The sequence below is a fragment of the Ascaphus truei genome, unplaced genomic scaffold, assembly GCF_040206685.1.
Source record: "Ascaphus truei isolate aAscTru1 unplaced genomic scaffold, aAscTru1.hap1 HAP1_SCAFFOLD_512, whole genome shotgun sequence".
NCBI classification, from domain to species: domain Eukaryota; kingdom Metazoa; phylum Chordata; class Amphibia; order Anura; family Ascaphidae; genus Ascaphus; species Ascaphus truei.
Window position 1 is genome coordinate 10,307 of NW_027456843.1, and position 27,194 is coordinate 37,500.

The following is a 27,194-nucleotide window of genomic DNA, read 5'->3' on the forward strand; positions in this document are numbered from 1 at the left end:
GCCCGCATGTAACCTCGCCTCCTCCTCCTGTCGCCCGCATGTAACCTCGCCCTCCTCCTCCTGTCGCCCGCATGTAACCTCGCCCTCCTCCTCCTGTCGCCCGCATGTAACCTCGCCCTTTTCCTCCTGTCGCCCGCATGTAACCTCGCCCTCCTCCTCCTGTCGCCCGCATGTAACCTCGCCCTCCTCCTCCTGTCGCCCGCATGTAACCTCGCCCTCCTCCTCCTGTCGCCCGCATGTAACCTCGCCCTCCTCCTCCTGTCGCCCGCATGTAACCTCGCCCTCCTCCTCCTGTCGCCCGCATGTAACCTCGCCCTCCTCCTCCTGTCGCCCGCATGTAACCTCGCCCTCCTCCTCCTGTCGCCCGCATGTAACCTCGCCCTCCTCCTCCTGTCGCCCGCATGTAACCTCGCCCTCCTCCTCCTGTCGCCCGCATCTAACCTGTCCCTCCCCCCACAGGAACGACACCAAGGAAGACGTCTTTGTCCACCAGGTACGTAGCTGCTGTTCCCCTGCGCGCCCCCCCCCCCCCGCGTTCTGCTGTCCCCAATGCGCTCCGCAGCTTACGCCGAGCTGGGTTTGGGGAGCATTGGGGAAAGCGCAGTATCCCCCAACATATCACACACCCCTAAAAAATCTGGAGCGTCTAGAAAAATGGCGTACGGCAAATACGGATCCCACTCGTGAGCGCGTTACTGTAACTCCGCGCGTGGCACCGCCGTCTTTTTGGGGTGTCTCACTTTGCTCCCTCCCTCCCTCGCCCCCCCCCCCCTTTTCCTCCCAGACGGCCATTAAAAAGAACAACCCGCGGAAGTTTCTGCGCAGCGTCGGGGACGGAGAGACGGTGGAGTTCGATGTCGTGGAAGGAGAGAAGGTGAGGAAGGGGTTAAGGGAGCAACGCTCTGCGGGGTCACTGGCAGTGAGAGGGGATAAGGGAGCAACGCTCTGCGGGTCTAGCAGGGAGGGGATAAGGGAGCGATGCTCTGCGGGTCACTGGCAGTGAGGGGATAAGGGAGCAACGCTCTGCGGGTCTAGCAGGGAGATGGGATAAGGGAGCGACGCTCTGCGGGTCACTGGCAGTGAGAGGGGATAAGGGAGCAACGCTCTGCGGGTCTAGCAGGGAGATGGGATAAGGAGCGATGCTCTGCGGGTCACTGGCAGGGAGAGGGGATAAGGGAGCGATGCTCTGCGGGTCTCTGGCAGGGAGAGGGGATAAGGGAGCGACGCTGTGCGGGTCTCTGGGAGGGGAGAGGGGATAAGGGAGCGACGCTCTGCAGGTCTCTGGCAGGGAGGGGATAAGGGAGCGATGCTCTGCGGGTCTCTGGCAGGGAGAGGGGATAAGGGAGCGATGCTCTGCGGGTCTCTGGCAGGGAGAGGGGATAAGGAGCGACGCTCTGCGGGTCTCTGGCAGGGAGAGGGGATAAGGGAGTGATGCTCTGCGGGTCTCTGGCAGGGAGCGGGGATAAGGGAGCGATGCTCTGCAGAACTCTGGCAGGGAGGGGATAAGGGAGCGATGCTCTGCGGGTCTCTGGCAGGGAGAGGGGATAAGGGAGCGATGTTCTGCGGGTCTCTGGCAGGGAGAGGGGATAAGGGAGCGACGCTCTGCGGATCTCTGGCAGGGTGAGGGGATAAAGGAGCGACGCTCTGCAGGTCTCTGCCAGGGTGAGAGGATAAGGGAGCGACGCTCTGCAGGTCTCTGGCAGGGAGAGGGGATAAGGAGCGATGCTCTGCGGGTCTCTGGCAGGGAGAGGGGATAAGGGAGCGATGCTCTGCAGAACTCTGGCAGGGAGGGGATAAGGGAGCGATGCTCTGCGGGACTCTGGCAGGGAGAGGGGATAAGGGAGTGATGCTCTGCGGGTCTCTGGCAGGGAGAGGGGATAAGGGAGCGATGCTCTGCGGGTCTCTGGCAGGGAGAGGGGATAAGGGAGCGATGCTCTGCAGAACTCTGGCAGGGAGGGTATACGGGAGCGATGCTCTGCGGGACTCTGGCAGGGAGAGGGGATAAGGGAGCGACGCTCTGCGGGTCTCTGGCAGGGTGAGGGGATAAGGGAGCGACGCTCTGCAGGTCTCTGCCAGGGTGAGAGGATAAGGGAGCGATGCTCTGCGGGTCTCTGCCAGGGTGAGAGGATAAGGGAGCGACGCTCTGCAGGTCTCTGGCATCTCTCGGCAGGGGGGCGGAAGCCGCCAATGTGACCGGCCCGGCCGGCGTGCCCGTGAAAGGAAGCAGATTCGCCCCCAACAGACGGCGCTTTCGTCGGCGCTTCTACCGGCCGCGGGGCGAGCAGGCGGGCGAGTCCGGGGGGGAGGGGGCCGCCCGGAGCAGGTGAGCGAAGGGGAGAGAACGGACACTACCTCCCCACAGCCGAGACCCCCCTCAGCGCAGGCGACCCCGCCCTTCTTTTACAGGCGGAGGTTTGTGAGGGAACCGCGGCCCCCCAACCAACAAGACCGGCCACGGAGGTGAGTGACCCTGTAACCCAGCAGCCACGGCCATTAGGTCACGTGGCCCCTACGTGGGACTGACCCTTTAACCATTAAACATGTCCCTGTCATTAGGTCACTTTGCCCCTACGTGGGACTGACCCTTTAACCCATTAAACACGTCCCTGTCATTAGGTCACTTTGCCCCTACGTGGGGACTGACCCTTTAACCCATTAAACATGTCCCTGTCATTAGGTCACTTTGCCCCTACGTGGGACTGACCCTTTAACCCATTAAACACGCCTCTGTCATTAGGTCACTTTGCCCCTACGTGGGACTGACCCTTTAACCCATTAAACACGTCCCTGTCATTAGGTCACTTTGTCCCTACGTGGGACTGACCTTTAACCCATTAAACACGTCCCTGTCATTAGGTCACTTTGCCCCTACGTGGACTGACCCTTTAACCCATTAAACACGTCCCGGTCATTAGGTCACTTTGCTCCTACGTGGGACTGACCCTTTAACCCATTAAACACGTCCCTGTCATTAGGTCACTTTGCCCCTACGTGGGACTGACCCTTTAACCCATTAAACACGTCCCGGTCATTAGGTCACTTTGCCCCTACGTGGGACTGAACCTTAACCCATTAAACACGTCCCTGTCATTAGGTCACTTTGTCCCTACTTGGGACTGACCCCTTTAACCCATTAAACACGTCCCTGTCATTAGGTCACTTTGCCCCTACGTGGGACTGACCCTTTAACCCATTAAACACGTCCCTGTCATTAGGTCCCTTTGCCCCTACGTGGGACTGACCCATTAACCCATTAAACACGCCCCTGTCATTAGGTCACTTTGCCCCTACGTGGGACTGCCCCTTTAACCCATTAAACACGTCCCTGTCATTAGGTCACTTTGCCCCTACGTGGGACTGACCCTTTAACCCATTACACACGCCCCTGTCATTAGGTCACTTTGCCCCTACGTGGGACTGACCATTTAACACATTAAACACGTCCCTGTCATTAGGTCACGTGGCCCCTACGTGGGACCCTTTAACCCATTAATCACGTCCCTGTCATTAGGTCACTTTGCCCCTACGTGGGACTGACCCTTTAACCCATTAAACACGTCCCGGTCATTAGGTCACTTTGCCCCTACGTGGGACTGACCCTTTAACCCATTAAACACGTCCCTGTCATTAGGTCACTTTGCCCCTACGTGGGACTGACCCTTTAACCCATTAAACACGTCCCTGTCATTAGGTCACTTTGCCCCTACGTGGGACTGACCCTTTAACCCATTAAACACGTCCCTGTCATTAGGTCACTTTGCCCCTACGTGGACTGACCCTTTAACCCATTACACACACGTCCTGTCATTAGGTCACTTTGCCCCTACGTGGGACTGACCCTTTAACCCATTAAACACGTCCCTGTCATTAGGTCCCTTTGCCCCTACGTGGGACTGACCCTTTAACCCATTAAACACGTCCCTGTCATTAGGTCACTTTGTCCCTACGTGGGACTGACCCTTTAACCCATTAAACACGTCCCTGTCATTAGGTCACTTTGTCCCTACGTGGGACTGACCCTTTAACCCATTAATCACGTCCCTGTCATTAGGTCACTTTGCCCCTACGTGGGACTGACCCTTTAACCCATTAAACACGTCCCGGTCATTAGGTCACTTTGCCCCTACGTGGGACTGACCCTTTAACCCATTAAACACGTCCCTGTCATTAGGTCCCTTTGCCCCTACGTGGGACTGACCCTTTAACCCATTAAACACGTCCCTGTCATTAGGTCACTTTGCCCTACGTGGGACTGACCCTTTAACCCATTAAACACGTCCCTGTCATTAGGTCCCTTTGCCCCTACGTGGGACTGACCCTTTAACCCATTACACACGTCCCCGTCATTAGGTCACTTTGCCCCTACGTGGGACTGCCCCTTTAACCCATTAAACACGTCCCTGTCATTAGGTCACTTTGCCCCTACGTGGGACTGACCCTTTAACCCATTAAACACGTCCCTGTCATTAGGTCACTTTGTCCCTACGTGGGACTGACCCTTTAACCCATTAAACACGTCCCTGTCATTAGGTCACTTTGCCCCTATGTGGGACTGACCCTTTAACCCATTAAACACGCCCCTGCCATTAGGTCCCTTTGTCCCTACGTGGGACTGACCCTTTAACCCATTAATCACGTCCACATTTTTGTATGTATGTCTTTATTTCTGTAGCGCTATTAATATATAGCGTCACTGCAGTAATACACGTGACAATCATATAAATATCAAATAACACATTATGGGAATAAACTTCAGATATAAAAGTAACATTTAGAGAGGAGTCCCTGCCTAAGAGTAACATTAAGGAAGAGGAGTCCCTGCCTAAGAGTAACATTAAGGAAGAGGAGTCCCTGCCCCGAGGAGCTTACAATCTAATAGGTAGGTAGGGAGAGCGTACAGAGACAGTGGGAGGGAGTTCTGGTAAGTGCGTCTGCAGGGGGCCAAGCTTTATGTAAATTATCTGCCACGGAGATACTCGTATGCTTCCTTAAGCAGGTGGGTCTTAAAGAGGGGTAGAGAGGGTGCTAGTCGGGTACTGAGGGGAAGGGCATTCCAGAATTTTTAAACCAGTGAAAAAGGTTTAAGGTGGGAGAGGACTTTAGATACAAAGGGGGTAGAAAGAAGACAGCGTTGATCAGAACATAAGAGTCTGGATGGTGCATAGCGAGAAATTAAGTGAGATGTAAGGAGGGGCAGAGGGGTACATAGTGAGATGTTAGGGTGAGATGTAAGGAGGGGCAGAGGAGGGTATAGTGAGATATTAGGGCTGAGATGTAAGGAGGGGCAGAGGGGTATATAGTGAGATATTAGGGTGAGATGTAAGGAGGAGCAGAGGGGGGTATATAGTGAGATATTAGGGTGAGATGTAAGGAGGGGCAGAGGGGTACATAGTGAGATATTAGGGTGAGATGTAAGGAGGAGCAGAGGGGTATATAGTGAGATATTAGGGCTGAGATGTAAGGAGGGGCAGAGGGGTATATAGTGAGATATTAGGGTGAGATGTAAGGAGGAGCAGAGGAGGGTATAGTGAGATATTAGGGTGAGATGTAAGGAGGAGCAGAGGGGTATATAGTGAGATATTAGGGTGAGATGTAAGGAGGGGCAGAGGAGGGTACATAGTGAGATATTAGGGCTGAGATGTAAGGAGGAGCAGAGGGGTATATAGTGAGATATTAGGGCTGAGATGTAAGGAGGGGCAGAGGAGGGTATAGAGAGATATTAGGGCTGAGATGTAAGGAGGGGCAGAGGAGGGTATAGTGAGATATTAGGGTGAGATGTAAGGAGGGGCAGAGGAGGGTATAGTGAGATATTAGGGCTGAGATGTAAGGAGGAGCAGAGGGGTATATAGTGAGATATTAGGGCTGAGATGTAAGGAGGGGCAGAGGAGGGTATAGTGAGATATTAGGGTGAGATGTAAGGAGGAGCAGAGGAGGGTATAGAGAGATATTAGGGCTGAGATGTAAGGAGGGGCAGAGGAGGGTATAGTGAGATATTAGGGCTGAGATGTAAGGAGGGGCAGAGGAGGATATAGTGAGATATTAGGGTGAGATGTAAGGAGGGGCAGAGGAGGGTATAGTGAGATATTAGGGTGAGATGTAAGGAGGGGCAGAGGGGTGTATAGTGAGATATTAGGGTGAGATGTAAGGAGGGGGAGAGGAGGGTATAGTGAGATATTAGGGTGAGATGTAAGGAGGGGCAGAGGAGGCTATAGTGAGATATTAGGGTGAGATGTAAGGAGGGGCAGAGGAGGGTATAGTGAGATATTGGGGTGAGATGTGAGGAGGGGCAGAGGAGGGTATGGTGAGATGTAAGGAGGGGCAGAGGAGGGTATAGTGAGATATTAGGGTGAGATGTAAGGAGGGGCAGAGGAGGGTATGGTGAGATATTAGGGTGAGATGTAAGGAGGGGCAGAGGGGGGTATAGTGAGATATTAGTCTGAGATGTAAGGAGGGGCAGAGGAGGGTATAGTGAGATTAGGGGGAGATGTAAGGAGGGTATAGTGAGATATTAGGGTGAGATGTAAGGAGGGGCAGAGGAGGGTATGGTGAGATGTAAGGAGGGGCAGAGGAGGGTATAGTGAGATATTAGGGTGAGATGTAAGGAGGGGCAGAGGAGGGTATAGTGAGATATTAGGGTGAGATGTAAGGAGAGGCAGAGGAGGGTATAGTGAGATATTAGGCTGAGATGTAAGGAGGGGCAGGGGAGGGTATAGTGAGATATTAGGCTGAGATGTAAGGAGAGGCAGAGGAGGGTATAGTGAGATATTAGGGCTGAGATGTAAGGAGGGGCAGAGGGGGGTATAGTGAGATATTAGGCTGAGATGTAAGGAGGGGCAGAGGAGGGTATAGTGAGATATTAGGGTGAGATGTAAGGAGGGGCAGAGGAGGGTATAGTGAGATATTAGGGTGAGATGTAAGGAGGGGCAGAGGGGGGTATAGTGAGATATTAGGGTGAGATGTAAGGAGGGGCAGGGGAGGGTATAGTGAGATATTAGGGTGAGATGTAAGGAGGGGCAGAGGAGGGTATAGTGAGATATTAGGCTGAGATGTAAGGAGGGGCAGAGGAGGGTATAGTGAGATATTAGGGTGAGATGTAAGGAGGGGCAGAGGAGGGTATAGTGAGATATTAGGGTGAGATGTAAGGAGGGGCAGAGGGGGGTATAGTGAGATATTAGGGTGAGATGTAAGGAGGGGCAGATGAGGGTATAGTGAGATATTAGGGTGAGATGTAAGGAGGGGCAGAGGAGGGTATAGTGAGATATTAGGGTGAGATGTAAGGAGGGGCAGAGGAGGGTATAGTGAGATATTAGGGTGAGATGTAAGGAGAGGCAGAGGGGGGTATAGTGAGATATTAGGGTGAGATGTAAGGAGGGGCAGAGGGGGGTATAGTGAGATATTGGGGTGAGATGTAAGGATGAGCAGAGGAGGGTATAGTGAGATATTAGGGTGAGATGTAAGGAGAGGCAGAGGAGGGTATAGTGAGATATTAGGGTGAGATGTAAGGAGGGGCAGAAGAGTGTATAGTGAGATATTAGGGTGAGATGTAAGGAGGGGCAGAGGAGTGTATAGCGAGATATTAGTGTGAGATGTAAGGAGGGGCAGAGGGGGGTATAGTGAGATATTAGGGTGAGATGTAAGGAGGGGCAGAGGGGGGTATAGTGAGATATTAGGGGTGAGATGTAAGGAGGGGCAGAAGAGGGTATAGTGAGATATTAGGGTGAGATGTAAGGAGGGGCAGAGGAGGGTATAGTGAGATATTAGGGTGAGATGTAAGGAGGGGCAGAAGAGTGTATAGTGAGATATTAGGGTGAGATGTAAGGAGGGGCAGAGGAGGGTATAGTGAGATATTAGGGTGAGATGTAAGGAGGGGCAGAGGGGGGTATAGTGAGATATTAGGGTGAGATGTAAGGAGGGGCAGATGAGGGTATAGTGAGATATTAGGGTGAGATGTAAGGAGGGGCAGAGGAGGGTATAGTGAGATATTAGGGTGAGATGTAAGGAGGGGCAGAGGAGGGTATAGTGAGATATTAGGGTGAGATGTAAGGAGGGGCAGAGGGGGGTATAGTGAGATATTGGGGTGAGATGTAAGGAGCGGCAGAGGAGGATATAGTGAGAAATTAGGGTGAGATGTAAGGAGGGGCAGAAGAGTGTATAGTGAGATATTAGGGTGAGATGTAAGGAGAGGCAGAGGAGGGTATAGTGAGATATTAGGGTGAGATGTAAGGAGGGGCAGAGGAGGGTATAGTGAGATATTAGGGTGAGATGTAAGGAGCGGCAGAGGAGGATATAGTGAGAAATTAGGGTGAGATGTAAGGAGGGGCAGAAGAGTGTATAGTGAGATATTAGGGTGAGATGTAAGGAGAGGCAGAGGAGGGTATAGTGAGAAATTAGGGTGAGATGTAAGGAGGGGCAGGGGAGGGTATAGTGAGATATTAGGGTGAGATGTAAGGAGGGGCAGAGGAGGGTATAGTGAGATATTAGGGTGAGATGTAAGGAGGGGCAGAGGAGGGTATGGTGAGATATTAGGGTGAGATGTAAGGAGGGGCAGAGGGGGGTATAGTGAGATATTAGTCTGAGATGTAAGGAGGGGCAGAGGGGGGTATAGTGAGATATTAGGGTGAGATGTAAGGAGGGGCAGAGGGGGGTATAGTGAGATATTAGGGTGAGATGTAAGGAGGGGCAGAGGGGGGTATAGTGAGATATTAGGGGTGAGATGTAAGGAGGGGCAGAAGAGTGTATAGTGAGATATTAGGGTGAGATGTAAGGAGGGGCAGAGGAGGGTATAGTGAGATATTAGGGTGAGATGTAAGGAGGGGCAGAGGAGGGTATAGTGAGATATTAGGGTGAGATGTAAGGAGGGTATAGTGAGATATTAGGGTGAGATGTAAGGAGGGGCAGAGGAGCGTATAGTGAGATATTAGGGTGAGATGTAAGGAGGGGCAGAGGGGGTATAGTGAGATATTAGGGTGAGATGTAAGGAGGGGCAGGGGGGGTATAGTGAGATATTAGGGTGAGATGTAAGGAGGGGCAGAGAAGAGTATAGTGAGATATTAGGGTGAGATGTAAGGAGGGGCAGAGGAGGGTATAGTGAGATATTAGGGTGAGATGTAAGGAGGGGCAGAGGAGGGTATAGTGAGATATTAGGGTGAGATGTAAGGAGGGGCAGAGGGGGTATAGTGAGATATTAGGGTGAGATGTAAGGAGGGGCAGGGGGGGTATAGTGAGATATTAGGGTGAGATGTAAGGAGGGGCAGAGAAGAGTATAGTGAGATATTAGGGTGAGATGTAAGGAGGGGCAGAGGAGGGTATAGTGAGATATTAGGGTGAGATGTAAGGAGGGGCAGAGGAGGGTATAGTGAGATATTAGGGTGAGATGTAAGGAGGGGCAGAGGAGGGTATAGTGAGATATTAGGGTGAGATGTAAGGAGGGGCAGAGGAGGGTATAGTGAGATATTAGGGCTGAGATGTAAGGAGGGGCAGAAGAATGTAAAGCTTTAAAAGTGAGGAGAAGAATGGAGTGTGAGATGCGGGATTTGATCGGAAGCCAGGAGAGGGATTTCAGCAGGGGAGACGCTGAGACAGATTTAGGAAAGGGTAGAGTGATTCTGGCAGCAGCGTTTAGGATAGATTGTAGGGGAGACAGGTGAGAGGCAGGAAGGCCGGACAGCAGGAGGTTACAGTAATCCAGACGGGAGAGAATGAGGGCCTGGGACAGAGGAAAGGGCGTATTTACCCGCCCCCCGCGGGACCGCCATGATAACCCCTCTGAGGCTCACGCGTGCGTTTTAACTTGCAGGGCGTTGAACAAGAAGCCCCTAAAGACCCCACCCAGCCGGTCTCCAGCTCTCAGGCCGGGGACGATGACCAGCAGAGAGCCGCACCCCGCCGGTTCCGGCCCAGATTCCGCAGGTACCCGTCCCGTTAACAGGGCAAGCGAGAAGGACTTTGGGGTGGGGGGGGGGGGGTTTAGTAGGACTGATGCATGACTCCGCTGGCGTAGCTGCTAAAGAATCGTATAACTGAAGGTACGCGTGGCCCGGAGACTGGAACTCAAGGGTAACGCATCCCCTGAAGTGCCCCATAACTTTAGACATGGGTAAAGGAGTTTAGGCGATGGGGTCGGGGTTATAGGATTGTGTTGAGGTTTCGTTAAGGGCGGCAGAGCTCGGTGTGAAACACTAGAGGTTATAACTCCCGCAGCGCCTTATTGCATTAAAGTATCCTGCTGCCCGCGCGGCCCCGTAAGGTGAGCGAGAGACATTACGGGGTCAGGCGCGAGGGGCGGTTTGGTAGGAAACCTGCAAACGGGGGGGTGGTTTCCCCATGGTAACGCAACTCCTGAGTGCCTTCCCACAAGCCGGAACATTTCCTTTGACCCCCCCCCCCCCGCAGACCTTTCAGACCACGGCCGCCACAGCCACCGACCACGGAGGCCGGGGACGGGGAGATGAAGCCCGCGCCGGAGGGGGTCCCCCGCCCAGAGGGGGTTCCTCGCCCGGAGCCCCAGCGTCAACGCAACCGGCCGTACTTCCAGCGTCGGCGGCGCCTGGGAGCGGTCCCGGAACAGGTGAGAGGGGGGAGGAGTTGTGGGGGGTGGGGGTCTCGGGACGTGTGGGGGGGGGGGGGCGTGGTGTGCGATATTCCCTGACCCCATATCTGTAGGGTGACGGGAAAGACAAAGCAGAACGCGCGGGGGATCCAGCGACGGAAGATGGTGTCCCGAGAGCCGCTCCTCCCACGGGGACCCCCGCAGAGTCTGGGGAGACGCACGCTCAGGTGAGGGAGCCTGGGGGGGGCTGTTATCCTGAATGGTATGGGACTGTGCGAGCCTGTCCCTGATACTCGCAGGACGGCCTGCGCTCATGCTTGGGGTGCGCTTGGCCTTAGGCCTTGTCCAGGGTGGTGCTGAGCGGGCGCTCACCCTGGACACGTGGCGACAACGCACGTGGCCTGCGTGGGCGGGCGCGCCGAGCAAGTAAAATCGATTTTTGCTGCTCGCTAGCGCGTCACACGGGCGGTTCTCCCAATGAGGGCCCGCGCCCCCTGACACTCGCGCACCGAGCCGGCCGCGCAGGGCGCAGCACCTGTTTCCACCCTGGACGAGGCCGTAGACTGCGAGCTCCTCTGCTCGGTTGCGCCTTCCCCTCGTACCGCAGAATATTTCCGTTTGCCGTTCCGCGCCCTGTGTGCTGTACGTGGTGAGCCGGTGTAATACACAGGGGCGGGCGGATATATCGCTCACCGCTCCCCCCCCCCCCCCCCCTCTCTGCCGTTACAGGCCTCCGCGCCGGACCCCGTCACCCCGGAGTGACCTTCACGGCCGACGCGTGGCGCCGGTCAGGAGACGAGGTATGACGCCCCCGGCAGCTGTGCGGCGAGGTCTCGGGACCCGGTCACGTGGGGGTTTGGGGTCTTCCCTCCGCCTGCTATTGTAGTCCAAAAATAAAGCCGGTATTCAGGCCGAGCCCCCAAGGTCACCCCCCCCACCCCCCCCGGCAGCCGTCTCTGGGGCTATTTCTGTCCCGTCCCGAAATAACTGCTACAAAGGCCAGCGCGGTCACAGCAGGGTCACCGGGTCTGTGACGGCAGCAGCGTGTGACCGGGGGGGGGGGGGGAACTGGACACCCTACTCCTGCAGCTTCTCGAATCGTCTGTGGGGCTTTAATGGATCCAAAGCATGGGGAGAATGTGACTGGGCGCCGGCTTATCCGTGGCGCGTATACATCGCGCGTCGGGGACTTCTAGGGTTAGAATAGAAATGAAAATGTATATAAATATATAATCTAAACTCCCCCCCCCCCGCCCCCCCAGCTCCCATTCTGCCCCCCACCCCTCCCCCGTTATACAAACTGCGCCCCCTGTCTGCGCTGCTGTCCCCGTGAGCTAACACTCTTTTCTGTCGACCCTGCAGGTGTCACGTTTCCATCTTCCGGCTGCACGGACCTCCCCTTCCCCCCCCCGAGCGTCCGGACGTTAGATAATGTGGGGGGCACGGCATTGATCACTTTATAGGATGGGGGGGTTATTGGTACCCGCCCCCCCCGGTCACCGCGGGCGACGGTGGAAAGGACGGGACTGGTTTACACGTTGTGTTTGGGGCTGTTATTATTTATTATTATTATGGGGGGGTTACTTATTTGCACTTTCACTGTCGTGCACCATTAAAGATGGAGTCAGACTCGCCGCGTCCCGTCTCGTCCTTTGCGTCTCGCGCAGCGAATCTCACAAGGTCTCTGCTCTCGCGCTTACGCCGCGTCCTCTGCGTTGCGTGTCTAGGGAACGCTAAACACGTTACACGCGTGACGGCTTCGGGGTGCATCGCAGCGTGTGGCAAACTCCAGTACTCAAGGGCCACCTGCAGGTAGGGTGTTGGCGTCACCTGTGCTGAAGCAGGGATATCCTGACATGCTGGTGTGGGCCACGCGTGGTGTATACACCGGCAGGGTTTGGCGGCTCTGTGGGCGCGTGGCACAAACCTAACCTGGGATCCGGTGAGACGCCCAATTATCTCCAGGAGGCTTGTGCCGATTTCCATGTCTCAGCCTGTCTCGCCCCCTGTCACCCCCCTTCTGTCGCCCCTGTCACCCCCCCCTTCTCTCGCCCCCTGTCACCCCCCCCTTCTCTCGCCCCCTGTCACCCCCCCCTTCTCTCGCCCCCTGTCACCCCCCTCTCTAGTCCCAGCGTTATAGGGTCGGAGCCAGCCCCTGTACCTGCGCACATTTAATTGCCCTAACCCGGCTTATTCTGTAACTGCCCCAGTTCCTCCCGCCGTATGCAGAAAATATATATCTGTTATATACACACAGCCCCTTCTATACCGCCGGGCGCTCACACGCCAATAACCCGTATACACGGAGGCGTTATACCGAGGGTCAGCGCCGGCTATATACACGCATGTCACTATAAATATCCGCGCGCTGTCACTGAGGGGGTGACGCGGCCCCCAATATACACAGGACAGTGTGTAAAGGTCACAGGCAGCATGTCTCCGTCACAGTGTCCTCTGTGAGACTGTCACATGTCCCCCACAGGCAGCAAATATTAACCGCTTCCTGACTACCAATGTAAAGGCGGGGGGAGGGACAGGCTCATAGCTCCCTGCTGTCTGTGTCACCCTGCGGGGGGAGGGACAGGCTCATAGCTCCCTGCTGTCTGTGTCACTGTGTCACCCTGCGGGGGGAGGGACAGGCTCATAGCTCCCTTCTGTCTGTGTCACTGTGTCACCCTGCGGGGGGGAGGGACAGACTCATAGCTCCCTTCTGTCTGTGTCACTGTGTCACCCTGCGGGGGGAGGGACAGGCTCACAGCTCCCTTCTGTCTGTGTCACTGTGTCACCCTGCGGGGGGAGGGACAGGCTCATAGCTCCCTTCTGTCTGTATCACTGTGTCACCCTGCGGGGGGAGGGACAGGCTCATAGCTCCCTTCTGTCTGTGTCACTGTGTCACCCTGCGGGGGGAGGGACAGACTCATAGCTCCCTTCTGTCTGTGTCACTGTGTCACCCTGCGGGGGGAGGGACAGGCTCATAGCTCCCTTCTGTCTGTGTCACTGTGTCACCCTGCGGGGGGAGGGACAGGCTCATAGCTCCTGTCTGTCACTGTGTCACCCTGCGGGGGGAGGGACAGGCTCATAGCTCCCTTCTGACTGTCACCCTGCGGGGGAGGGACAGGCTCATAGCTCCCTTCTGTGTGTGTCACTGTGTCACCCTGCGGGGGGAGGGACAGGCTCATAGCTCCCTGCTGTCTGTGTCACTGTGTCACCCTGCAGGGGGAGGGACAGGCTCATAGCTCCCTTCTGTCTGTGTCACTGTGTCACCCTGCGGGGGGAGGGACAGGCTCATAGCTCCCTTCTGTCTGTGTCACTGTGTCACCCTGCGGGGGGAGGGACAGGCTCATAGCTCCCTTCTGTCTGTGTCACTGTCACCCTGCGGGGGGGAGGGACAGACTCATAGCTCCCTTCTGTCTGTGTCACTGTGTCACCCTGCGGGGGGAGGGACAGGCTCACAGCTCCCTTCTGTCTGTGTCACTGTGTCACCCTGCGGGGGGAGGGACAGGCTCATAGCTCCCTTCTGTCTGTATCACTGTGTCACCCTGCGGGGGGAGGGACAGGCTCATAGCTCCCTTCTGTCTGTGTCACTGTGTCACCCTGCGGGGGGAGGGACAGACTCATAGCTCCCTTCTGTCTGTGTCACTGTGTCACCCTGCGGGGGGAGGGACAGGCTCATAGCTCCCTTCTGTCTGTATCACTGTGTCACCCTGCGGGGGGAGGGACAGGCTCATAGCTCCTGTCTGTCACTGTGTCACCCTGCGGGGGGAGGGACAGGCTCATAGCTCCCTTCTGACTGTGTCACCCTGCGGGGGAGGGACAGGCTCATAGCTCCCTTCTGTGTGTGTCACTGTGTCACCCTGCGGGGGGAGGGACAGGCTCATAGCTCCCTTCTGTGTGTGTCACTGTGTCACCCTGCGGGGGGAGGGACAGGCTCATAGCTCCCTTCTGTCTGTGTCACCCTGCAGGGGGAGGGACAGACTCATAGCTCCCTTCTGTCTGTGTCACCGTGTCACCCTGCGGGGCGAGGGACAGGCTCATAGCTCCCTTCTGTGTGTGTCACTGTGTCACCCTGCGGGGGAGGGACAGGCTCATAGCTCCCTTCTGTCTGTGTCACTGTGTCACCCTGCGGGGGGAGGGACAGGCTCATAGCTCCCTTCTGTCTGTGTCAGTGTCACCCTGCGGGGGGAGGGACAGACTCATAGCTCCCTTCTGTCTGTGTCACTGTGTCACCCTGCGGGGGGAGGGACAGACTCATAGCTCCCTTCTGTCTGTGTCACCCTGCGGGGGGAGGGACAGGCTCATAGCTCCCTGCTGACTGTGTCACCCTGCGGGGGGAGGGACAGTCTCATAGCTCCCTTCTGTCTGTGTCACTGTGTCACCCTGCGGGGGGAGGGACAGGCTCATAGCTCCCTGCTGTCTGTCACTGTGTCACCCTGCGGGGGGAGGGACAGGCTCATAGCTCCCTTCTGTCTGTGTCACTGTGTCACCCTGCGGGGGGAGGGACAGTCTCATAACTCCCTTCTGTCTGTGTCACTGTGTCGCCCTGCGGGGGGAGGGACAGGCTCATAGCTCCCTTCTGTCTGTGTCACTGTGTCACCCTGCGGGGGGAGGGACAGACTCATAGCTCCCTTCTGTCTGTGTCACTGGGTCGCCCTGCGGGGGGAGGGACAGGCTCATAGCTCCCTTCTGTCTGTGTCACTGTCACCCTGCGGGGGGAGGGACAGTCTCATAGCTCCCTTCTGTCTGTGTCACTGTGTCACCCTGCGGGGGGAGGGACAGGCTCATAGCTCCCTTCTGTCTGTCACTGTGTCACCCTGCGGGGGGAGGGACAGACTCATAGCTCCCTTCTGTCTGTGTCACTGTGTCACACTGCGGGGGGAGGGACAGGCTCATAGCTCCCTGCTGTCTGTGTCACTGTGTCACCCTGCGGGGGGAGGGACAGGCTCATAGCTCCCTTCTGTCTGTGTCACCCTGCGGGGGGAGGGACAGGCTCATAGCTCCCTTCTGTCTGTGTCACTGTGTCACCCTGCGGGGGGAGGGACAGACTCATAGCTCCCTTCTGTCTGTGTCACTGTGTCACCCTGCGGGGGGAGGGACAGGCTCATAGCTCCCTTCTGTCTGTGTCACTGTGTCACCCTGCGGGGGGAGGGACAGGCTCATAGCTCCCTTCTGTCTGTGTCACTGTCACCCTGCGGGGGGGAGGGACAGACTCATAGCTCCCTTCTGTCTGTGTCACTGTGTCACCCTGCGGGGGGAGGGACAGGCTCACAGCTCCCTTCTGTCTGTGTCACTGTGTCACCCTGCGGGGGGAGGGACAGGCTCATAGCTCCCTTGTGTCTGTATCACTGTGTCACCCTGCGGGGGGAGGGACAGGCTCATAGCTCCCTTCTGTCTGTGTCACTGTGTCACCCTGCGGGGGGAGGGACAGACTCATAGCTCCCTTCTGTCTGTGTCACCCTGCGGGGGGAGGGACAGGCTCATAGCTCCCTGCTGACTGTGTCACCCTGCGGGGGGAGGGACAGTCTCATAGCTCCCTTCTGTCTGTGTCACTGTGTCACCCTGCGGGGGGAGGGACAGGCTCATAGCTCCCTGCTGTCTGTCACTGTGTCACCCTGCGGGGGGAGGGACAGGCTCATAGCTCCCTTCTGTCTGTGTCACTGTGTCACCCTGCGGGGGGAGGGACAGTCTCATAACTCCCTTCTGTCTGTGTCACTGTGTCGCCCTGCGGGGGGAGGGACAGGCTCATAGCTCCCTTCTGTCTGTGTCACTGTGTCACCCTGCGGGGGGAGGGACAGACTCATAGCTCCCTTCTGTCTGTGTCACTGGGTCGCCCTGCGGGGGGAGGGACAGGCTCATAGCTCCCTTCTGTCTGTGTCACTGTCACCCTGCGGGGGGAGGGACAGTCTCATAGCTCCCTTCTGTCTGTGTCACTGTGTCACCCTGCGGGGGGAGGGACAGGCTCATAGCTCCCTTCTGTCTGTCACTGTGTCACCCTGCGGGGGGAGGGACAGACTCATAGCTCCCTTCTGTCTGTGTCACTGTGTCACACTGCGGGGGGAGGGACAGGCTCATAGCTCCCTGCTGTCTGTGTCACTGTGTCACCCTGCGGGGGGAGGGACAGGCTCATAGCTCCCTTCTGTCTGTGTCACCCTGCGGGGGGAGGGACAGGCTCATAGCTCCCTTCTGTCTGTGTCACTGTGTCACCCTGCGGGGGGAGGGACAGACTCATAGCTCCCTTCTGTCTGTGTCACTGTGTCACCCTGCGGGGGGAGGGACAGGCTCATAGCTCCCTTCTGTCTGTGTCACTGTGTCACCCTGCGGGGGGAGGGACAGGCTCATAGCTCCCTTCTGTCTGTGTCACTGTCACCCTGCGGGGGGGAGGGACAGACTCATAGCTCCCTTCTGTCTGTGTCACTGTGTCACCCTGCGGGGGGAGGGACAGGCTCACAGCTCCCTTCTGTCTGTGTCACTGTGTCACCCTGCGGGGGGAGGGACAGGCTCATAGCTCCCTTGTGTCTGTATCACTGTGTCACCCTGCGGGGGGAGGGACAGGCTCATAGCTCCCTTCTGTCTGTGTCACTGTGTCACCCTGCGGGGGGAGGGACAGACTCATAGCTCCCTTCTGTCTGTGTCACTGTGTCACCCTGCGGGGGGAGGGACAGACTCATAGCTCCCTTCTGTCTGTGTCACTGTGTCACCCTGCGGGGGGAGGGACAGGCTCATAGCTCCTGTCTGTCACTGTGTCACCCTGCGGGGGGAGGGACAGGCTCATAGCTCCCTTCTGACTGTGTCACCCTGCGGGGGAGGGACAGGCTCATAGCTCCCTTCTGTCTGTGTCACTGTGTCACCCTGCGGGGGGAGGGACAGACTCATAGCTCCCTTCTGTCTGTGTCACTGTGTCACCCTGCGGGGGGGAGGGACAGACTCATAGCTCCCTGCTGTCTGTGTCACTGTGTCACCCTGCGGGGGGAGGGACAGGCTCATAGCTCCCTTCTGTCTGTGTCACTGTGTCACCCTGCGGGGGGAGGGACAAACTCATAGCTCCCTTCTGTCTGTGTCACTGTGACACCCTGCGGGGGGAGGGACAGGCTCATAGCTCCCTTCTGTCTGTGTCACCGTGTCACCCTGCGGGGGGAGGGACAGTCTCATAGCTCCCTTCTGTCTGTGTCACCGTGTCACCCTGCGGGGGGGAGGGACAGACTCATAGGTCCCTTCTGTCTGTGTCACTGTGTCACCCTGCGGGGGGAGGGACAGACTCATAGCTCCCTTCGGACTGTGTCACCCTGCGGGGGGAGGGACAGGCTCATAGCTCCCTTCTGTCTGTGTCACTGTCACCCTGCGGGGGGAGGGACAGACTCATAGCTCCCTTCTGTCTGTGTCACTGTGTCACCCTGCAGGGGGAGGGACAGACTCATAGCTCCCTTCTGTCTGTGTCACTGTGTCACCCTGCGGGGGGGAGGGACAGACCCATAGCTCCCTTCTGTCTGTGTCACTGTCACCCTGCGGGGGGAGGGACAGACACATAGCTCCCTTCTGTCTGTCACTGTGTCACCCTGCGGGGGAGGGACAGACTCATAGCTCCCTTCTGTCTGTGTCACTGTGTCACCCTGCGGGGGGAGGGACAGGCTCATAGCTCCCTTCTGTCTGTGTCACTGTCACCCTGCGGGGGGAGGGACAGACTCATAGCTCCCTTCTGTCTGTGTCACCCTGCGGGGGGAGGGACAGACTCATAGCTCCCTTCTGTCTGTCACTGTGTCACCCTGCGGGGGGAGGGACAGACTCATAGCTCCCTTCTGTCTGTCACTGTGTCACCCTGCGGGGGGAGGGACAGGCTCATAGCTCCCTTCTGTCTGTGTCACTGTGTCACCCTGCGGGGGGAGGGACAAACTCATAGCTCCCTTCTGTCTGTGTCACTGTGTCACCCTGCGGGGGGAGGGACAGGCTCATAGCTCCCTTCTGTCTGTGTCACCGTGTCACCCTGCGGGGGGAGGGACAGTCTCATAGCTCCCTTCTGTCTGTGTCACCGTGTCACCCTGCGGGGGGGAGGGACAGACTCATAGCTCCCTTCTGTCTGTGTCACTGTGTCACCCTGCGGGGGGAGGGACAGACTCATAGCTCCCTTCGGTCTGTGTCACTGTGTCACCCTGCGGGGGGAGGGACAGGCTCATAGCTCCCTTCTGTCTGTGTCACTGTCACCCTGCGGGGGGAGGGACAGACTCATAGCTCCCTTCTGTCTGTGTCACTGTGTCACCCTGCAGGGGGAGGGACAGACTCATAGCTCCCTTCTGTCTGTGTCACTGTGTCACCCTGCGGGGGGGAGGGACAGACCCATAGCTCCCTTCTGTCTGTGTCACTGTGTCACCCTGCGGGGGAGGGACAGACTCATAGCTCCCTTCTGTCTGTGTCACTGTGTCACCCTGCGGGGGGAGGGACAGACACATAGCTCCCTTCTGTCTGTCACTGTGTCACCCTGCGGGGGAGGGACAGACTCATAGCTCCCTTCTGTCTGTGTCACTGTGTCACCCTGCGGGGGGAGGGACAGGCTCATAGCTCCCTTCTGTCTGTGTCACTGTCACCCTGCGGGGGGAGGGACAGACTCATAGCTCCCTTCTGTCTGTGTCACCCTGCGGGGGGAGGGACAGACTCATAGCTCCCTTCTGTCTGTGTCACTGTGTCACCCTGCGGGGCGAGGGACAGTCTCATAGCTCCCTTCTGTCTGTCACTGTGTCACCCTGCGGGGGGAGGGACAGACTCATAGCTCCCTTCTGTCTGTCACTGTGTCACCCTGCGGGGAGAGGGACAGACTCATAGCTCCCTTCTGTCTGTGTCACTGTGTCACCCTGCGGGGAGAGGGACAGACTCATAGCTCCCTTCTGTCTGTCACTGTGTCACCCTGCGGGGGGAGGGACAGACTCATAGCTCCCTTCTGTCTGTGTCACTGTGTCACCCTGCGGGGGGAGGGACAGGCTCATAGCTCCCTTCTGTCTGTGTCACTGTGTCACCCTGCGGGGGGAGGGACAGGCTCATAGCTCCCTTCTGTCTGTGTCACTGTGTCACCCTGCGGGGGGAGGGACAGGCTCACAGCTCCCTTCTGTCTGTGTCACTGTGTCACCCTGCGGGGGGAGGGACAGGCTCATAGCTCCCTTCTGTCTGTATCACTGTGTCACCCTGCGGGGGGAGGGACAGGCTCATAGCTCCCTTCTGTCTGTCACTGTGTCACCCTGCGGGGGGAGGGACAGGCTCATAGCTCCCTTCTGACTGTGTCACCCTGCGGGGGAGGGACAGGCTCATAGCTCCCTTCTGTCTGTGTCACTGTGTCACCCTGCGGGGGGAGGGACAGGCTCATAGCTCCCTTCTGTCTGTGTCACTGTGTCACCCTGCGGGGGGGAGGGACAGACTCATAGCTCCCTGCTGTCTGTGTCACTGTGTCACCCTGCGGGGGGAGGGACAGGCTCATAGCTCCCTTCTGTCTGTGTCACTGTGTCACCCTGCGGGGGGAGGGACAAACTCATAGCTCCCTTCTGTCTGTGTCACTGTGACACCCTGCGGGGGGAGGGACAGGCTCATAGCTCCCTTCTGTCTGTGTCACCGTGTCACCCTGCGGGGGGAGGGACAGTCTCATAGCTCCCTTCTGTCTGTGTCACCGTGTCACCCTGCGGGGGGGAGGGACAGACTCATAGCTCCCTTCTGTCTGTGTCACTGTGTCACCCTGCGGGGGGAGGGACAGACTCATAGCTCCCTTCGGTCTGTGTCACTGTGTCACCCTGCGGGGGGAGGGACAGGCTCATAGCTCCCTTCTGTCTGTGTCACTGTCACCCTGCGGGGGGAGGGACAGACTCATAGCTCCCTTCTGTCTGTGTCACTGTGTCACCCTGCGGGGGAGGGACAGACTCATAGCTCCCTTCTGTCTGTGTCACTGTGTCACCCTGCGGGGGGAGGGACAGGCTCATAGCTCCCTTCTGTCTGTGTCACTGTCACCCTGCGGGGGGAGGGACAGACTCATAGCTCCCTTCTGTCTGTGTCACCCTGCGGGGGGAGGGACAGACTCATAGCTCCCTTCTGTCTGTCACTGTGTCACCCTGCGGGGGGAGGGACAGACTCATAGCTCCCTTCTGTCTGTCACTGTGTCACCCTGCGGGGGGAGGGACAGGCTCATAGCTCCCTTCTGTCTGTGTCACTGTGTCACCCTGCGGGGGGAGGGACAAACTCATAGCTCCCTTCTGTCTGTGTCACTGTGACACCCTGCGGGGGGAGGGACAGGCTCATAGCTCCCTTCTGTCTGTGTCACCGTGTCACCCTGCGGGGGGAGGGACAGTCTCATAGCTCCCTTCTGTCTGTGTCACCGTGTCACCCTGCGGGGGGGAGGGACAGACTCATAGCTCCCTTCTGTCTGTGTCACTGTGTCACCCTGCGGGGGGAGGGACAGACTCATAGCTCCCTTCGGTCTGTGTCACTGTGTCACCCTGCGGGGGGAGGGACAGGCTCATAGCTCCCTTCTGTCTGTGTCACTGTCACCCTGCGGGGGGAGGGACAGACTCATAGCTCCCTTCTGTCTGTGTCACTGTGTCACCCTGCAGGGGGAGGGACAGACTCATAGCTCCCTTCTGTCTGTGTCACTGTGTCACCCTGCGGGGGGGAGGGACAGACCCATAGCTCCCTTCTGTCTGTGTCACTGTGTCACCCTGCGGGGGAGGGACAGACTCATAGCTCCCTTCTGTCTGTGTCACTGTGTCACCCTGCGGGGGGAGGGACAGACACATAGCTCCCTTCTGTCTGTCACTGTGTCACCCTGCGGGGGAGGGACAGACTCATAGCTCCCTTCTGTCTGTGTCACTGTGTCACCCTGCGGGGGGAGGGACAGGCTCATAGCTCCCTTCTGTCTGTGTCACTGTCACCCTGCGGGGGGAGGGACAGACTCATAGCTCCCTTCTGTCTGTGTCACCCTGCGGGGGGAGGGACAGACTCATAGCTCCCTTCTGTCTGTCACTGTGTCACCCTGCGGGGGGAGGGACAGACTCATAGCTCCCTTCTGTCTGTGTCACTGTGTCACCCTGCGGGGGGAGGGACAGACTCATAGCTCCCTTCTGTCTGTGTCACTGTGTCACCCTGCGGGGGGAGGGACAGTCTCATAGCTCCCTTCTGTCTGTGTCACTGTGTCACCATGCGGGGGGAGGGGGAGGCTCATAGCTCCCTTCTGTCTGTGTCACCCTGCGGGGGGAGGGACAGGCTCATAGCTCCCTTCTGTCTGTGTCACTGTGTCACCCTGCGGGGAGAGGGACAGACTCATAGCTCCCTTCTGTCTGTGTCACTGTGTCACCCTGCGGGGGGAGGGACAGACTCATAGCTCCCTTCTGTCTGTGTCACCCTGCGGGGGGAGGGACAGACTCATAGCTCCCTTCTGTCTGTCACTGTGTCACCCTGCGGGGAGAGGGACAGACTCATAGCTCCCTTCTGTCTGTGTCACTGTGTCACCCTGCGGGGAGAGGGACAGACTCATAGCTCCCTTCTGTCTGTGTCACTGTGTCACCCTGCGGGGGGAGGGACAGTCTCATAGCTCCCTTCTGTCTGTGTCACTGTGTCACCATGCGGGGGGAGGGGGAGGCTCATAGCTCCCTTCTGTCTGTGTCACCCTGCGGGGGGAGGGACAGGCTCATAGCTCCCTTCTGTCTGTGTCACTGTCACCCTGCGGGGGAGGGACAGGCTCATAGCTCCCTTCTGTCTGTGTCACTGTCACCCTGCGGGGGAGGGACAGACTCATAGCTCCCTTCTGTCTGTGTCACTGTGTCACCCTGCGGGGGGAGGGACAGGCTCATAGCTCCCTTCTGTCTGTGTCACTGTCACCCTGCGGGGGGAGGGACAGACTCATAGCTCCCTTCTGTCTGTGTCACTGTCACCCTGCGGGGGAAGGGACAGACTCATAGCTCCCTTCTGTCTGTCACTGTGTCACCCTGCGGGGGGAGGGACAGACACATAGCTCCCTTCTGTCTGTCACTGTGTCACCCTGCGGGGGAGGGACAGACTCATAGCTCCCTTCTGTCTGTGTCACTGTGTCACCCTGCGGGGGGAGGGACAGACTCATAGCTCCCTTCTGTCTGTGTCACTGTGTCACCCTGCGGGGAGAGGGACAGACTCATAGCTCCCTTCTGTCTGTGTCACTGTGTCACCCTGCGGGGGGAGGGACAGACTCATAGCTCCCTTCTGTCTGTGTCACCCTGCGGGGGGAGGGACAGACTCATAGCTCCCTTCTGTCTGTGTCACTGTGTCACCCTGCGGGGGGAGGGACAGACTCATAGCTCCCTTCTGTCTGTGTCACTGTGTCACCATGCGGGGGGAGGGGGAGGCTCATAGCTCCCTTCTGTCTGTATCACTGTGTCACCCTGCGGGGGGAGGGACAGGCTCATAGCTCCCTTCTGTCTGTGTCACTGTGTCACCCTGCGGGGGGAGGGACAGACTCATAGCTCCCTTCTGTCTGTGTCACTGTGTCACCCTGCGGGGAGAGGGACAGACTCATAGCTCCCTTCTGTCTGTCACTGTGTCACCCTGCGGGGGGTGGGACAGGCTCATAGCTCCCTTCTGTCTGTCACTGTGTCACCCTGCGGGGGGAGGGACAGACTCATAGCTCCCTTCTGTCTGTGTCACCCTGCGGGGGGAGGGACAGTCTCATAGCTCCCTTCTGTCTGTGTCACTGTGTCACCCTGCGGGGGGAGGAACAGACTCATAGCTCCCTTCTGTCTGTGTCACTGTGTCACCCTGCGGGGGGAGGGACAGACTCATAGCTCCCTTCTGTCTGTGTCACTGTGTCACCCTGCGGGGGAGGGACAGACTCATAGCTCCCTTCTGTCTGGGTCACTGTGTCACCCTGCGGGGGGAGGGACAGGCTCATAGCTCCCTTCTGTCTGTCACTGTGTCACCCTGCGGGGGAGGGACAGACTCATAGCTCCCTTCTGTCTGTGTCACTGTCGCCCTGCGGGGGAGGGACAGGCTCATAGCTCCCTTCTGTCTGTCACTGTGTCACCCTGCGGGGGAGGGACAGACTCATAGCTCCCTTCTGTCTGTGTCACTGTGTCACCCTGCGGGGGGAGGGACAGGCTCATAGCTCCCTTCTGTCTGTCACTGTGTCACCCTGCGGGGGGAGGGACAGTCTCATAGCTCCCTACTGTCTGTGTCACTGTGTCACCCTGCGGGGGGAGGGACAGGCTCATAGCTCCCTTCTGTCTGTCACTGTGTCACCCTGCGGGGGGAGGGACAGGCTCATAGCTCCCTTCTGTCTGTGTCACTGTGTCACCCTGCGGGGGGAGGGACAGACTCATAGCTCCCTTCTGTCTGTGTCACTGTGTCACCCTGCGGGGGAGGGACAGGCTCATAGCTCCCTTCTGTCTGTGTCACTGTGTCACCCTGCGGGGGGAGGGACACACTCATAGCTCCCTTCTGTCTGTGTCACTGTGTCACCCTGCGGGGGGGAGGGACAGACTCATAGCTCCCTTCTGTCTGTGTCACTGTGTCACCCTGCGGGGGGAGGGACAGACTCATAGCTCCCTTCTGTCTGTCACTGTGTCACCCTGCGGGGGAGGGACAGGCTCATAGCTCCCTTCTGTCTGTGTCACTGTCACCCTGCGGGGGGGAGGGACAGACTCATAGCTCCCTTCTGTCTGTGTCACTGTGTCACCCTGCGGGGGGGAGGGACAGGCTCATAGCTCCCTTCTGTCTGTGTCACTGTCACCCTGCGGGGGGGAGGGACAGAATCACAGGTCCCCCCTCCGTCACAATAAACAGGACAGACGCGTGAAACTTTTATACATATACAATTTCATGTATTTTAAACACACAGCAAAAAAATAAAATATATATATATATATAATACCGATATATGCTTCATATGTAACAAAACACTCATATATTACATCCGTCCTTATATCCCCACCCCTACCAGCGCCCCCGCTCTGTTACCCCCTTAATGTCCTGTAGGGGTAAGAGCTCAGTTTTGGGGGTAAATGAAAATGCGGAGTTATACAACAATAAAGAGTATCTCTAGCTGTGCGCTTGATCCCACCCCTGAGATGCCTGCACCCAGGGTCACACCCCAGAAGTGTCTGCACGTTGGATACTCGGCATTGCCCTACGCCTCAGGGACGTCCGTAGAAGGGGTTAAGGTGCTGGCAGTGGCTCCCCCCTCTATAAAGCCCTTCTCTCCCTCCTCCCTTTACGAGTCCTCCTCCCCTCCCAGGCTCTCTAGCTCTGTGTCGGCCTTCACCTCCTGGTCCAGGAAAGAGGGGTTCCTCCGGCGGAACGCGTGGGAGATCTCATCGAACGTCCTGCCGCGGGTCTCGGGGACCTTGAAATAGGTGAAGACGAAGAAGCCCAGGAGAAGTCCGGCGAAGAGGAGGAAGACGTAGGGGCCGCAGAGATCCTGAGAAATGGGGAGGGCGGAGAGATTAGGCGGGGGGTTATAATTTATTTGATCCACTTTCCCTTTCCTCCCCACCATCTCTCCCCCTATCCCCTCTTTCTCTCCCCCCTCCTCACTCTCTCCGCCCCTCTCTCCACGTTATCGCCTCTCTCTTTCCCCTTGCTTCTTTCTCTCCCTCCATCTTTTGCTCCCCCTCGCTATTTCTCTATTCCCCTCCGTCTCTCCTCCTCCCCTCTCCCCCCACTTCCTTCTCTCCCCTCCTGCATTTTCCCTCCTCCCTCTCTCTTCCCCCCTCCCTCTCCCCCTCCCTCTCCCCCTCCCTCTTTCTCCCCGTCCTCTTTCTCCCCCGCCCTCTCTCCCCTCCCTCTTTCTCCCCGCCCTCTCTCTCCCCTCCCTCTCTCTCTCCCCTCCCTCTCCCTTATCTCCCCTTCTCTCTCCACGTCCCTCACTCTCTCTCTCTCTCTCTCCCCTCCCCCCTCTCTCCCCTCTCCTCTCTCCCCCCTCCCCTCTTCCTTATCTCCCCCCCTTCTCTCTCTCTCCCCATCCCGCCCCCCCTCTCTCCCTCTCTCCCCCCCCTCTCTCCCTCACTTACCGCCACATACTGGAAGCCCATGCCGATGAAGAAGTTGGCTGTCCAGTTGGTGCAGCCAGCGATGGCCATAGCAGCGGGGCGTGGCCCCTGACTGAACAGCTCTGCCACGATGAACCACGGGATGGGGCCCGGGCCGATCTCAAAGAATGCCACAAAGCCAAAGATGGCCACCATACTGAGATAACTAAGGGAGGGGATGGTGTCCTGCGGGAGAGAGAGCCACGGAGCTGACAATCTAATAACATGCACTTTGTATCTATCCATCTGTCTGTCCATCTGTGTATCCATCCATCTATATCCATCTGTCTGTGTCTGTCCATCTGTGTATCCATCCATCTATATCTGTCTGTCTGTCTATCCATCTGTGTATCCATCCATCTATATCTGTCTGTCTGTCCATCTGTGTATCCATCCATCTATATCCATCTGTCTGTGTCTGTCCATCTGTGTATCCATCCATCTATATCTGTCTGTCTGTCTATCCATCTGTGTATCCATCCATCTATATCTGTCTGTCTGTCCATCTGTGTATCCATCCATCTATATCCATCTGTGTCTGTCTAGTCATCTGTGTATCTGTCTGTCTATCCATCTGTGTATCCATCTATCTATATCCGTCTGTCTGTCTGTCTGTGTATCCATCTATCTATATCTATCTGTCTGTGTCTGTCTGTCTATCTATCTATCTGTGTATCCATCCATCTATATCTGTCTGTCTATCCATCTGTGTATCCATCCATCTATATCTATCCGTCTGTGTCTGTCCATCTGTGTATCCATCCATCTATATCTATCTGTCTGTGTCTGTCCATCTGTGTATCCATCCATCTATATCCATCTGTGTCTGTCTGTCTGTGTATCCATCCATCTATATCCATCCATCTATATCCATCTGTCTGTCTGTGTATCTATCTATCTGTGTATCTGTGTATATCTTTCTGTTTGTCTATCCCTCCCCCTCTCTCAATCTTCTTTCTCTCCCCCGTCTATCTCTCCGTCTCTCTCTCCAACCATCTCTCTCTCTCTATCTCTCCGTCTCTCTCTCTCCAACCATCTCTCTCTCTCTATCTCTCTCCCTCCCTTTCCCCATCTCTCTCTCCCTCCATCTCTCCCTCCCCGTCGCTCTCTCTATCTCTGTCTCTCCCATATCTCTCCCCCTCCGTTTTTCTCTCTCCTCCCACCATCTCTCTCCCCCTCTCTCTCTCCCCCGCCCCTCTTGTCCTCTCCCCCGTCTCTCTCTCTCCCCCCCTCCCGTCTTTCTCGCCCACCCGCCTCGTCCTCTCCCCCTGTTTCTCCCCCCGTCCCTCCTCGTCCTCTCCCCCATCTCTCTCCCTCCCCTGTCTCTCTCTCTCCCCCCCCCCCCACGTCTCTTTCACCCCCTCTCGTCCTCTCCCCGTCTCTCTCTACACCCCTTCGTCCTCTCCCCTCCGTCTCTCTCCCTCCCCCGTCTCTCTTTCTCCCCCACCCCCCTCGTCCTCTCCCCGTCTCTCTCTCCCCCCGTTTCTCTCCCTGTCTCTCTCCCCCCTCCCTCCTCCTGCCCCCCCTCCCTCCTCCTGCCCCCCCTCCCTCCTCCTGCCCCCCCCTCCCTCCTCCTGCCCCCCCCTCCCTCCTCCTGCCCCCCCCTCCCTCCTCCTGCCCCCCCCCTCCCT

The 27,194-nt window shown here is 57.5% G+C and overlaps 2 protein-coding genes across 2 annotated transcripts in view; one reads left to right on the forward strand and one right to left on the reverse strand.

Moving 5' to 3' along the window:
- Positions 1-459: 459 nt before the first annotated feature.
- On the forward strand, positions 460-12,178 carry LOC142485013 (Y-box-binding protein 2-B-like; the record flags this gene model as incomplete). Its single annotated transcript, XM_075584242.1, is given in 9 exon segments — positions 460-493; positions 785-873; positions 2,171-2,310; positions 2,313-2,464; positions 9,797-9,909; positions 10,393-10,567; positions 10,663-10,776; positions 11,279-11,349; positions 11,912-12,178. Coding segments are annotated over 8 exon segments (850 nt in total), but the record flags the coding sequence as incomplete, so codon positions are not given.
- Positions 12,179-24,332: 12,154 nt separating this feature from the next.
- Positions 24,333-27,194, reverse strand: part of LOC142485014 (solute carrier family 2, facilitated glucose transporter member 4-like) — a 7,730-nt gene continuing 4,868 nt past the window's right edge. The window contains 2 exon segments of the mRNA XM_075584243.1: positions 24,333-24,953; positions 25,546-25,749. Coding sequence (XP_075440358.1) covers positions 24,747-24,953; positions 25,546-25,749 — 411 coding nt within the window. The 3' untranslated portion in view covers positions 24,333-24,746.